General features: G+C 44.8%; 1 protein-coding gene across 1 annotated transcript; it reads right to left on the bottom strand.

Moving 5' to 3' along the window:
• Positions 1–364: 364 nt before the first annotated feature.
• Akr1a1 (aldo-keto reductase family 1 member A1) lies at positions 365–12410 on the bottom strand. The gene is made up of 9 exons (XM_027402570.2): positions 12103–12410; positions 6741–6827; positions 5207–5326; positions 4608–4759; positions 2948–3143; positions 2502–2701; positions 2062–2134; positions 1867–1953; positions 365–520 (listed from the first exon to the last, which is right to left on the bottom strand). Exons 2-9 carry the CDS (start codon positions 6819–6821, stop codon positions 455–457), a joined length of 975 nt encoding a protein of 324 aa, XP_027258371.1. The 5' UTR covers positions 6822–6827; positions 12103–12410; the 3' UTR covers positions 365–454.
• Between the last annotated feature and the right edge of the window lie 905 nt (positions 12411–13315).

Below are 13315 nucleotides of genomic sequence, written 5' to 3'. Positions count from 1 at the left end.
GGAAAGCATGGAGAGCCTCTACAAACAAATAAATAAATGGATGAGCAAATAGTAAAATGCCACTAGATGGCACTACCTGAATCCAGCTGTATACAGGTCACTCAAAAGCCAATAAAAAGCTGGGCGTTGGTGGCACTGGGAGGCAGAGGCAGTCAAATTTCTGTGAGTTGGAGGCCAGCCTGGTCTACAGAGTGAGTTCCAGGACAGATTCCAAAACAACACAGAAAAACCCTGTCTCCAAAAAACAATAACAAAAGCCAATAAAAATAAGGGCAAATTCCATGCAGCAATCCTGAATTTGTGTGCTGTCCCTGAGGACAACTTCCCAAGCCTAACAGAACAAGTAAGTCAAGCAAACAGAGCATACATTTTAATGGCTTTATTGACTCTTTTTTCTAAGGGTAGCAGGCAACACTATGCAGGCAAGCAAAAGGGAAGCTGAGAAACTATGGCCTCAGTATGGGTCATTAAAGGGATACAGAGGGTGTCCAGCATCTCTGGGGACACTCTTCCCATCCACCTAAAAAGAGAGACAAATAGATGAGTCCATTAGCAAGCACTGACATTCTAAAGACCCATGGCATTACCTCCAAGAATTTTACCTATCTATAGCACTATGACAGCTGACATTAGCAGGACCCAAGCCTCAGTGAATGTTACATCAACAGTAATTCCAGCATCAAACCCACAGCCTGGTTACATGGTTGACTTTGCTCTTAAGACTTCATAGACTCAACTGAAATAATGTGCCTAGAATATTCTTACTTCCTTATAGGTAACAGACATCAACAAGGGTCCACAATGTTTTCTGAGCTCCTCTCTCTCTCTCTTTTTAAAATTATTTATTTTATTTTAATGGTATTTTGCCTGTATGTACATCTGTATGAGAGTGTTAGGTCCTGGCATTACAGACACAGCTGTAAGCTGCCATGTGGGTACTGGGAATTAAACCTAGATCCTCTGGAAGAGCAGTCAGTGTTCTTAACCACTGAGCCATCTCTCCAGCCCCCTGATCTCCTCCCTTATTTAACTAGAGATACTAAATAGGTTACAAATGATCAAGAAGCAGGACTAAGACTCACAGGTTATGAATATTACACCTGAGTCATACTAATTTTCCCCAACTTCAAGAGAAGGAGACCATTGGAGCAGAGCTTGGTGTAGCCCAGAACTTGGTAGGCTGAGGCAAGAGAATGGAGAATGAAGTTTAAAATCTGCCTAAAAGGAAGGAAAGGGAAACAGAAAGGCAAAGGGAAAGAAAATCAGACAGAAGGAATAGCAGTTCAAAACCAGCCTGAGCTATACAGTGAGTTCCATAAAAACATGAACAACAGTGTTAAATCCCTGTCTCAAAAAAAAAAAAAAAAAAGAAGAAAGGGGGCTGGAGTTGGTGGTGAACACCTTTAGTCCCAGCACTCGGGAGGCAGAGGCAGGCGGGTCTCTGTGAGTTTGAGGCCAGGCTGGTCTACAGAGTGAGTTCCAGGACAGCCTCCAAAGCAATAGAGAAATACTATCTCAAAAAAAAAAAAAAAAAAAAAAAAAAAAAAAAAAAAGAAAAGAAAGAAAGGTGGAGTGGGGCAGGCATGATGACACACACCTTTAATCCCAGCATTTAAGAGGCAGAGGCAAGCAGATCTCTGTGAGTTCCAGGCCAGCGAGGGCAACATAATGAGACCCTGTCTCAAAAAAAATTTTAAAAAAGGGAAGGAGACAAGGAAAGAGGAAACAACAAAAGAAACAAGCACTGAATCTTGGGTAGCAATCTCACCAACATTCTATCCCTTCTCTAGCCAGCAAGCCTGAGGCCATCACACCCCAAACCTCCTCTTCCCTGTTCCCTGACTCTGAATGTTTACACATCTTTACCGTAATCATGGGCACAATATACCGCCAATGTTTGTTCAGAGCATCTAATTGCTTCATTTCCTCCGGGCTAAAGGTGAAATCAAAAACCTGAAGGATAGAAAAATCAGCCTTGTGAGTGGTAGCTGGAGTCCCAGAATCAGGGTCAGAATATATATCTCAATAGATGAAAGAAGACAGAATCTAATGACTGAGTACCTGGATGTTCTGAAGGATACGAGAAGGAGTGATGCTTTTGGGGATACAGACTACTTTCCGCTGAACCTGCCATCTAGGTAGGGAATGAAGACAAGGAAAATGAGTTAGCATTCAGAAACATTATTTTAACCGTACTAATTCCAAGACAGTCTCCCTTCCTAATTCCTAGACCACCTGGGCCTCACAGCAGCCTCACTCCAGGCCACATGGCAAAATCTTCAGCCTTACTCCAGCAAATTTAAAAAAAAAATCATTTCAGCTGGGTATGGTGGCTCAGACCTTTATTCCTAGACTCTGGAAGCAGAGGCAAGTGGATCTGTTAAGTTCCTGGTCAGCCTGGTCTAGATAGGGCCAGACTGTCTCAAAGGATTAATTCCCTTAGTCCTTGCCTCCACAGGCCTTTCCCTACCAGAGGTGTGTTCTTTAAAAATGTCCCATACCTGAGCAAGATCTGAGCTGGAGATCGGCCATGCTTCTCAGCTAGTGCCAAGACCACTGGTTCCTCAAGCAAGACTGGCTCATCAGGATGGCGCCACGCACGATCTGAGGAGCCCAAGGGGCTATAAGCAGTCACCTCCAAGCCTCGTGCTTGACAATGAGCAATGAGCTCATTTTGAGCCAGGTATGGATGGCATTCCACCTGAAACAAGTAACAATGCTTAAGCATGGAGTGACTAAACTCTGGATAGAATAGCCTTCCACTGCTGACTTCTAAGCCCACTAAAGATCATGCATGCTCTTCCAGGACTTCAAATCCACTTTTACACAGAGAACACCTTCAGCATCACTTCTGACAACTTGCCTCCTCCACTAAGAAGATTCATCATCTAATTACTCAGCTATATACATACAACCCATCTTCCACTGATCTGCTTGTAGTGCTTACCTGCAAGACAGCTGGGCGCACAGAGGCCACACTGAGGATATCATCAATCTGTCGACTGTTGAAGTTGGACAAGCCCAAGGCTTTCACCAGCCCCTTTGCCACCAGTGCCTCCAGAGCCTTCCAGGTCTCCTTGTAGTGGGTTGAGTCATAGCGGATGGTTCCATCGTCATTCTTGGGAAATGGATTGTCTCCCCTCCTGAGTGAAACAGAACACCCCCCAAGACCCAAGACCAAAGTGTTCGCAAAAATGTCTGCTTATCCAGTTTTTGTTTTTGTTTTTTTAATTTTGGTTTCTTGAGACAGGGTTTCTCTGTGGCTTTGGAGGCTGTCCTGGAACTAGCTCTTGTAGACCAGGCTGTTCAGAAACTCAGAGAGATCCAATTGCCTCTGCCTTCCAAGTGCTGGGATCAAAGGCATGTGCCACCACCACCCAGCTGTTTTCAGAGACAAGGTTTCTCTATATAACTGGCTGTCCTTGAAATCACTCTGTAGACCAGGCTAGCTCAAACTCAGAGATCCAACTGCCTCTGCCTCCTGTGTTCTGGGATTAAAGGCATGTGCCACCACTGCTTGGCTCTTATCATTTTCATAGGCCTAGATTGATGGGGGAGGTCCTTCTGTGTATATGTTTGTCTTATTGGATGATAAATAAAGTACTGTGTGGCCAATGAGGCAGCAAGTTAGGTGGGACTAGGAGTCCAGGAGGACTCTGATTAATGTAGTAAAAAGAAGTCTTGTGATACAGGCAGGAAAGTACATAGCAGGCAGACTCATCTATAAGCAAGGGCAACAAGGAAGTCGTCCTTTTTTCTTTTCTTCCTCCTCTCTGCAGAGTCACCATGTGAGCCAGGGAAGACAGGACACTTCCACTGGCGTCCTATAAGTCTTATAAAATATATAAATTTATGATAATTAAGACTGAGCTAGCAGATGAGAAATCCTAGTCATTGGCCAAGCAGCATTTGTACCTAATATAAGCCTCTGTGTTACTTGGGACCTTAACATGGCGGCAGACAGAACTTGGGCAGCCTGGCAGAAAGCGCCCACCTGGCGGCAGGGCTCGGGTGGCTTTGGAGTAAAGACTTATTGCTACACTAGATTCCTTTTTTTTTTTTTCAAGACAAGGCTTCTCTGTAGCTCTAGCTGACCTAGAACTCAATTTGTAGACTAGGCTGGCCTCGAACTCAGAGATCCACCTGCCTCTGGGATCTTTAATTCCAGGTGTTGGGATTAAAGATGTTTGACACCACACCTGGCTCAGAGGCCCAGACTGTCTCTCTTTTTCTCTAGTACAGCTTCCTTAATGCCATCTTCTTCAGGGGACATTCTGACCATCTGACAAGGGTATACCCTCTGTTGAGAAACATTCACAGCTAAAACCTTGGGGGACCTACTGTAAAAGAAGAGCAGCATGTTTCCTGATTGAACAATAGAGTACTAGAGACCACTCATAAACATAGGGTATATACTGAGTGTTATCTTATTATATACCTAAAAACCTAGCTACAGAAAACGCAAGGATCCCACGGTACATAAGCTCCTCTGCTTGTTGCATAGATAAATGTTCTTATCCTGTCGTGCAGATGTGAATAAAATAAATTACCAACACTACCATACCCAACCTACAACTTCCACAAAAAGTTGCCGAGGCAAGGCTTACTCAAAGGCATAAGGCCAGTGCATCAAGTAGAGGTCCAGATACTCCAGCTGGAGATCAGCCAGTGTCTTCCGGAGGGCAGCTTCTACATCCTCAGGGTGGTGCTTAGTGTTCCACAGCTTGGATGTCACAAACAGCTCCTCTCGAGGCACTGCCTGTGACAGAGGCAGAGCCCACAGTGAGAAAAGCCCTGGGCACACAGCCTTACCTACCCACACCTACGCGAGAGGAACAGAAGTATGCCCCAGAATGTGACCCAATGCAAAATCACTAACTTAAAATGAGGTTTTCTTTTTCTTCCCCTGTATAACAGCCCTGGCTGTCCTGGAACTCACTCTGTCCACCAGGCTGGCCTCAAACTCACAGAGATCCACCTGCCTTTGCCCCTCCCACGTGCTGGGATTAAAGGCTTGTGCTACCACTGACCTGCTGAGGCTTTCTTTTTAGTGCTATCATGTAATTCTCAGGTATAAACTTTATAGATGGCAATGTCAAAAAGGTGGCCATGCTAGGAGCTGATGCCACTTTCCCTCATCCAACAACAAGTCCCAGTTTCAGCTCTAAGTTCTCATATCCCATTTATTTGTGTCCCCAATTCTCACCTTGCCTGGTCCCACATTTTCCTTCAGGGCCTCTCCAATTTCAATCTCGTTGCCATAGACAGCAGCACAATCAATGTGGCGGTAGCCTACACTAAGGGCATATTTAATGGCTGCTTTCACCTGCCAGGGGGGAAAAAAAGAGATTTTAGTTCCACTGGTCTGAGCTGGTAACGGGAAAGATTATATGAAGGTCACCCATGCAAGTCAGAGGGGATAAGATGAAAAAGAATTCTAGGCTAGGGATATAGCTCAGGTGACAGAGAGCTTGTCTAGCATGAATAAAGTCCTAAATTTGACCTCTAGAATAAACAGACTGTGCTGGCTATGCCTATAAATTGGCACTCAGGAGATAAAAGCAGGAGGATCATTAAGTTGAAGCTCGGGTCTAGTGAGATGATGGTTCAGCAGTTAAGAGCACCAGCTGCTCTTCCAGAGGACCTGGGTGCAGTTCCCAGGATCTTTAAGGTAGCACACAATCTTCTGTAACTCTGGTTCCAGGGGATCAGATGTAGTCTTCTGACCTCACAGCACCAGGTACACACCTTGTATACATACACACACAAATGCAAAATACTCATAAATAAATCTTAAAAAAAAAAAAAAAGTTTGACTCAAATGCCTTTAGTCCCAGAACTCAGGAGGCAGAATTAGGCAGATCTCTGTGAGTTCAAGGCCAGGTTGGTCTACAGAACTAGTTCTAGGACAACCAAGGCTACACAGAGAAACCCTGTCATGAAAAACAAAACAAAACAAACAAAAATTCAGTTAAAAGCTTTTCCTAACTCTTGGGCTGGAGAGATGGCTCATAGGTTAAGAGCACTGACTGCTCTTTCAGAAGTTCTGAGTTCAATGTTCAAGCAACCACATGGTGACTCACAATCATCTATAATTGATCTGGTGGCCTCTTCTGGTGTGCAGGCATAACACTGTATACATAATAAATAAATCTTTAAAAAATAAAAAAACTTGCCCTAACTCTTGGGGCCTGGAAAGATGGCTCAGAGGTTAAGAGTACTGACTGCTCTTCCAGAGGTCCTGAGTTCAATTCCCAGCAACCACATGGTGGCTCACACACAATCACCTATAATGAGATCTTGTGCCCTCTTCTGGCAGGCAGATCAGTGTATACATAAATAAATTAAAAAAAAAAAAAAAGAAAAAAAAAAAAAAAGCCAGGCATTGGTGGTGCACGCCTTTAATCCCAGCACTCGGGAGGCAGAGGCAGGCAGATCTCTGTGAGTTCGAGACCAGCCTGGTCTCCAGAGCGAGTGCCAAGATAGGCTCCAAAGCTACACAGAGAAACCCTGTCTAGAAACCCCCAGGCCCAAAATTTAAAAAATTAAAAAATAAAAAACTTTTCCTAACTCTTATCTATACAGTTGACCCAGTAACTTCCCTCATCTCTTTCCACTACCCATATCCTCACCAGAAATATAATAGGGGTTACTGGGGAAAATACAGGGCCCCTCTTGTAAATTCCTCCTACTCCCTGAGACAGACTCAAGAAGTCTCCCTCCTCTTCCCAGTCCCTCACCTGGCCAGGGTTACTCTTCCATGTCCCCAGACCAATCAGAGGCATCTTCTGTCCAGTGTGTAGGAGGACACAGGAAGCCATCGTCCCCTAAAACATGGATAGGAATAGAATGGTGAGGAAGTTGGTGCTGCCTTGAGCCTAGCCATCCACTGCTGCAAACCATGGTTCAGAAAAGGGGTACAGACAGGAGTGGTGCCAGATGGGGGGAGCAAACAGCTCGTTACATATGGGCCTGTGAGCAGAGACAGAGACAGGGTACCTGAAATCAACCAAAGCTCCTGGACAAACACTAGCCACACTGCTAGCCTGGCTGGCCTTCACACAGCAAGGCTAAAAAGGACAGTGTTCAAAAACTCCAGTTTCTGAGAGAGTAGCTCAATGGTACAGTACTTGATAGCACCACACATACAACACAAACCCAGCACAAAGATGCAGTCTATAATCCCAGCACCCAGGAAACTGAGGTGGTAGAAGGATCAAAAGTTCCAAGCCAGCTTATCGTAAGAAATCAAAAACCTTTCTCAGCACTCAGGAGGCAGAAGCTGGTGGCTCTCTGTGAGTTCGAGTCGAGCAAGGTCTATATAGTGACTTCTAGGTCAGTCAGGGCTATTAAATAACAACAACCAAATACTAAACCAAAACAGATGAGAGAAAGAGAGAGAGAGAGAGAGAGAGAGAGAGAGAGAGAGAGAGAGAGAGAGAGAGAGAATATACTGGAGGGCTCAGTGGATAAATGACTTGACCTGAGTTTGATCCCAAGAACCCACATGGTGGCAGAAGAGTGCTGATCCCACAAGTTGTCCTCTGACCTTTACAAGACACTCACACAAATAAATGTAATAACAACAAAAAGGTGCTCGTGTAATCCCAGCATTAAGGAAGCTGAGACAGCAAACAGGATCCCTGTGAATTCAACACCAGACTAAGAGACCTGACAATACTCAAAATAAAAATGAAAAAGGGAAGCTGGAAAGATGACTCAGTTGGTAATGTCCTTGCCACTCAAATATGAGAACCATAATTCAATCCTAGAACCCACATAAAAGCCAGGCATGATGTTATCTCCATATACATCTGTAAGCATATCTCTGAACACAAGCACATACATAAAAATATATATAAAGCTTTTTTTTGGTTTTTCGAGACAGGGTTTCTGTGGCTTTGGAGCCTATCCTGGAACTCTTTTTGAAGACCAGGCTGGCCTCGAACTCACAGAGATCCACCTGCCTCTGCCTCCCTAGTGCTGGGACTAAAGGCGCCGCCGCCACCACCACCACCACCACCACCACCGGGCCCTTTCCCCTTTATCTTATCAGTACCATAAATACGCTCCTGGGACTGATCTACCTGCCATTAACATCTTTATAAATATGAACTTTGTTCCCAAGTTTTGAAAGATGTAACGGAAGGCAGGTAATAATACAAGTTGTGATTAAACGGACACACCAAAATTGTCTTCCTAGTATTTCTGACTGAAAGAATTTTATAGCCTAGCAAAGCTTGAATGTAAAAGCCATTTTTTCTGTTAAAACTACAAGACCAGTCAATCCAGGCAGCAAACCAAACTACCAAGTGCAATGATCTTTGTAACCACAGACTTCCTAGGGATCAAGCAAGCAGCTCTATGGTTGAGTTCCTACAGGGGCTTAATATTAAACAATAACCTGTTTACTTCCCCCAGGTGTCTCCATCGAGCACATGAGAAGGTTCTGAAATTGCAAGGGTGGAGACTGAACAAAGACCTTAATATTGCTTCTTCATTCCTTTTGCAGGTGAAACTAAAAACCAAAGGAGCAGGATAAAAGGCAGGAAGAACAAAGTTCTATAAAGAATAAGAATTTTCGAGAAGGAAATGGAAAGGCCAACTAAAAAACAAAGGAGTGGGATAAAAGGCACAAAGAACAAAGTTCTATAAAGACTAGAACTTCCGAGAAAGTAACGGAAGGTCCACAGCAGAAGCAGATTTCCGTCAGGACAGAAAATCATCCTCCGCTGGCTTTTGATTTTTCTATTAATCTGCTTTAGGCACCAACGGCTTTCCAGCATAGCCCAGTAGAGGTGCTGACAAGACAAAACAAAGTGTCTCCTGACATTGAGGACCTTCCCTCTGCCCCGCCCCCCACCAATGCCACAGGTGCCCCAGAGTGCAGAATAGTCTAGGATTAGAGCTGCACAAACCTGAGTTTGCTGTCAGCTCCATTATGTCAAGAGACACTACATCTAAAGCATTACCAACAGTGCCTGACTCATTCTCTTCTTTCTGTACAAGCTAATTCACCAGAAACCCAAAGCCCAAACCAGACAATATGCTCCAAGTATTTACTGTTCATGGAAGTCTTTAAAGTTATCTAATGGACGCCAGGCGTCCATTAGACTCGGGAGGCAGAGGCGGGTGGATCTCTGTGAGTTCGAGGCCAGCCTGGTCTCCAGAGCAAGTGCCAGGATAGGCTCCAAAGCTACACAGAGAAACCCTGTCTCGAAAAACCAAAAAAAAAAAAAAAAAAAAAAAAAAAAAAAATCTAATGGGCAGTCCTGACAACCTGAGATCAATCCTCAGTATCCATCCATAGTAGAAGGAAAGAATCAATGCCCTGAAGTTACCCTCTGACCTCCACACCCACTTACAGAGTAATAAAATATTTTTAAAAATAAGTCATCTAAGGTGGATTTAATCTTCCACACTTGTAAAATCCCTGCTTGAAAATCATCCTAAATATATGATATTGGCCCAGATTTGTTCTGTTTGCTGCATCCTGTTAAGTCACTGCCCAACAATGGTAGTGTCTGCCTTTAATCTCAGCACTTAGGAGCCAGAGGCAGGTAGATCTCTGTGTGTTCCAGGAGAGTCAGAGATACACAGAGAAATCCTATTTTGAAATGCAAACAAACAAACAAATCCTGTGAGAATCCGGCGGTCGGGAGACAGAGGCAGGCAGAGGCAGGGGGTGGTGTAAGAAATGGACTGACACAAAACAAAATAAATAATAATAAACATACAAGCCCCAAACCTCTCTAAAAATATGTACTTCCTGAGTTAGGTGTGATTATGCACATCTGGGGCTAAGTAAGGCAAGAGGATCCCCACAAGTTCTTGGTAACACTATACTACATACTAAGACCGTGTCTCAAAAACACCAGAAGTAAAAAATATAAAATAAATATATACATTTCCTGAAGCTGGGATATCAACCTTTTATAGTGTGTTTACATCAGCCTCCACTCTCTCTGCCCTAGCTGTGACCTCTACCATCCCTTGCCTAAACCAGGTACTACTTTTAAATTAAGACTTGTTCAAAATCCATTCACCAAATCCAATCATGTGACTCCTTGGCTCATACTGTTCAGCAATTCTCCCCAGATTAAAGTCCAGACTCTTCTAAAACCTGGCTCCCACATTCCTCATTTCCCCACCTTTTCATTTCAGACTCTGTGAACCAAGCACAACTTGACTCCAGGTCTCTGCACATTTTCTTTCTCCAAACTTCACACTTGCCTAGCTAATTGCTACTCCCCACTGAGCTAGTACTTGGAATTTCTGGCTCCTCCCTGAAACTTCTAGCCATTTTGTATGATTGTTTTGTGTGAGAGAGAGACAGAGAGAGAGAGAGAGAGAGAGAGAGAGAGAGAGAGAGAGAGAGAGAAACTAATAAACTGAATATCTCACTGCATCTTTTTGTCCATATAGAGGTCTACCCCACAAACCTGGGTCATTTATCTGAAGCCCTTACCATGCACACACAGAAGTTAATGGAGGAGAGACCTTGAATAGTGGGGCTTTTGTTTTTTCAGATACAGTATCATGCAGCCCAGGAGGAGTCTTAAATTCTCTGTAGCCAAGAATGACCTTGAATTCATGATCTCCCTGCCTTTTCCTTCCCAGCACTGGTTTTACAGGCATGAGATACCTTGTCATGGTAGCTAGACAGCTCAGCTTGCTGAAGAGGCATCTGATGAAATTACTAATATTCCATTATCTTCATTTCTTCTTGGAAAAACTAAAGGTGTGTGTGTGGCACATGCCAATTATACCTTCAATCTATACCCATTGGTCTTTTTTTTTTTTCCCCTTTCTGGTTTTTTGAGGCAGGGTTTCTCTGTGTAGTCCTGGCTGTCCCAGTACTTGCTCTATAGACCAAGCTGGCCTCGAACTCAAGAGATCCGCCAGCCTCTGCCTCCGGAGTGCTGAGAATAAAGGCGTGCACAACCACTCCCCAGCCACCTGTTAGTATTGTTAGTATTTTACTAACTTTGGCAAGTTAATAAAAAAAAAAAAAAAAAAAAAAACAAAAACAAAAACAAAAAAAAAACTGGGCCAGGCAGTGGTGGGCACACCTTTTTTCATAGCATTCCAGAGGCAGAGGCAGGTGGTTGTCTGCGTTCACAAGGCCAGCCTGGTCTACAGAGAAAGTTCCAGAACAGGGCAGGGTCCAAAGCTACACAGAGAAACCCTATCTCAAAAATAAATAAATAAATAAATAAAAGGTTCGGTGATGTGAAGGTTCCGGTATTTTCACTTTTAAAAGCGCTCTGTGGGGACATACATGGTTCCCTGGAGAAGGGGAGAGGGTCAAGATCCCCTGTGCAAATTGAGAGCACAGGAAGAGGGGGGAGAGGGCTATGAGAATGAGAAGGGAAGGTCATGAGGGAGCAGAAAGGTTGAGTCAGGGGAAGAATAGAAGAAAGGGTATGTGATAGGTAGAGTTTTAATTGGGGGTATTAGGAGAGGACGGGAGGGAGAAGGGAACTGGGATTGTAAGGTAAAACAATCCTGTTTCTAATTCAAATTTAAAAAATGATAAAAAAAAATATAAATGAGGAGGAGGAGGAGGGAGGGGTGAGGGGAGGGAGAGGGAGAAGGGACTTACATGTGAAACACGCTTGTTCCCTAACTTGAACTAATAAAATATATATATAAATATACATATATGAATAAATAAAAGCGCTCCGTGGCAACAGGATATACAACATGTCCAATTTTCTCAAACTCAAGGCGACGGCTTGACCAAGCTAATTTCTCGCTCCCACTTCTACCACTTCCTAGCAACACCCCTGCACCTCCATTAGGAAAGGCCTAGAATAGGCCCTGGAAATGTCGGGCGGATGAGAAAACAAAAAGACCGATGTTCCCGCTCGTTCCAATTCTAAAGAAACAGAGACAGAGAAAAACAGACGTTATCTGAGAACACACAGGATAGGAGGAAGAGCTCAAATCCGAAATTAATCTCATTCGTATAAACCTCAACGCTCTCGGCTCAATCCCGGGGCGGGCCGCGGCGCTCAAGGCCTCGGAAGGCCCCGGGCTTCCTCCGCAGGGGGGCAAAAAAAAAAAAAAAGATAAGGGTCAGCAGTAGGAAGAACTCACCCTGGCAGTGAGCGCAGGCCGTGGAGAAGACAATGTGCTCAGAATTGAGCTCTGCACTCCAGTACTGAGGCGCTAGGCCTCGGCTTAAGTCCGTCGGTGAAGAGGAAGCCCCACCCCAAGGAGGAGCGAGGCCCCGGCTTCCAGAATCACGCGCAGGACGGCCTAGGCCCCCGCTGTCCTGCGAAGTCGTTGAGGGGGTAGAAGCCAGAGCAGGGACTTTGCACATCCCTCTTCAGAGAACCTCACCTCACAGCGAGAGTCTTCGATGGGTCGGGGTCCCCAAACTGTGCATGCGCACAGGCGACGTGGACAGTCCTAGGCGCTGGCCACTCCTCCAGCCGTCCCACAGTGCACCGCGCAGGCGCCTCTCTAGGCGTGGGTTCCTGTACTTCCCGGGAGAAGAAAATCCTCTGTGATACCTTGTGGGCCTTTCTAGCCACCCGTCCTTCTTCCTCTAAAGTGAAGGCCAGATTCTCAGAGCGGCCTCAACACGAAGATGGGCCAGAACACTGAAAATCTAGCCGCTGCAGACTCCATTCTAGAAAGTTACTGATCTCTCAATCAGTACCTTGCACTGGCACTGTGCTAAAGACTTCATAAATACGGGCTGGGGATGTGGCTAAATTATTACAGTGCTTGCTTAACATAAAGGTCTGGGCTCAAAATCCCAGGACTGCATAAAACTGGTTGTGATCCCAGCACTCAGGAGGTGAAGGTAGAGTGCTTGCCTATCATGCCGTGGGTTCAAACCTCAGCACTGCATGGTGATAAGTACTAACATCTGAGCCCTCAGGATGTGAGGGCAGAAGATTTTAAGTTCAGTGCCATCCACTCCTACCTGCTTAATGAATTATTTGGGGCTAGCATAGCATACGTAAGATCCCTGGGTGTGGGGGGGGGAATAGAAATGCAAAGAAGTCATCCTCTCCTACACTGGGGAGATGGAGATAAGCAGAATCAGAAGAATCAAAGTTTGTTGCCTCCTACAGAGTGAGTTTGAGGCCAGCACGAGATTCATGATCCTATTTAAACGGAAAAACTCAGAAATGGAGAGATGGTCCGTGAGGAAGGGGTTATAAAGAACACTTGCTGCTTTTTCAGAAAACCCAAGTTCAGTTCCCAGCATTCATATCAGGAGGCTTACAACTACCTGTAACTCCAGCTCCAGGAGGTTTAACACCCTTTTCTGGCCTCCATGAGCACCTGCATACAG

This window comes from Cricetulus griseus, chromosome 2, assembly GCF_003668045.3.
Source record: "Cricetulus griseus strain 17A/GY chromosome 2, alternate assembly CriGri-PICRH-1.0, whole genome shotgun sequence".
Taxonomy (NCBI): Eukaryota; Metazoa; Chordata; class Mammalia; order Rodentia; family Cricetidae; genus Cricetulus; species Cricetulus griseus.
The sequence above is the reverse complement of the archived record's forward strand: the minus strand, read 5'-3'. Positions and strand labels throughout refer to the sequence as shown.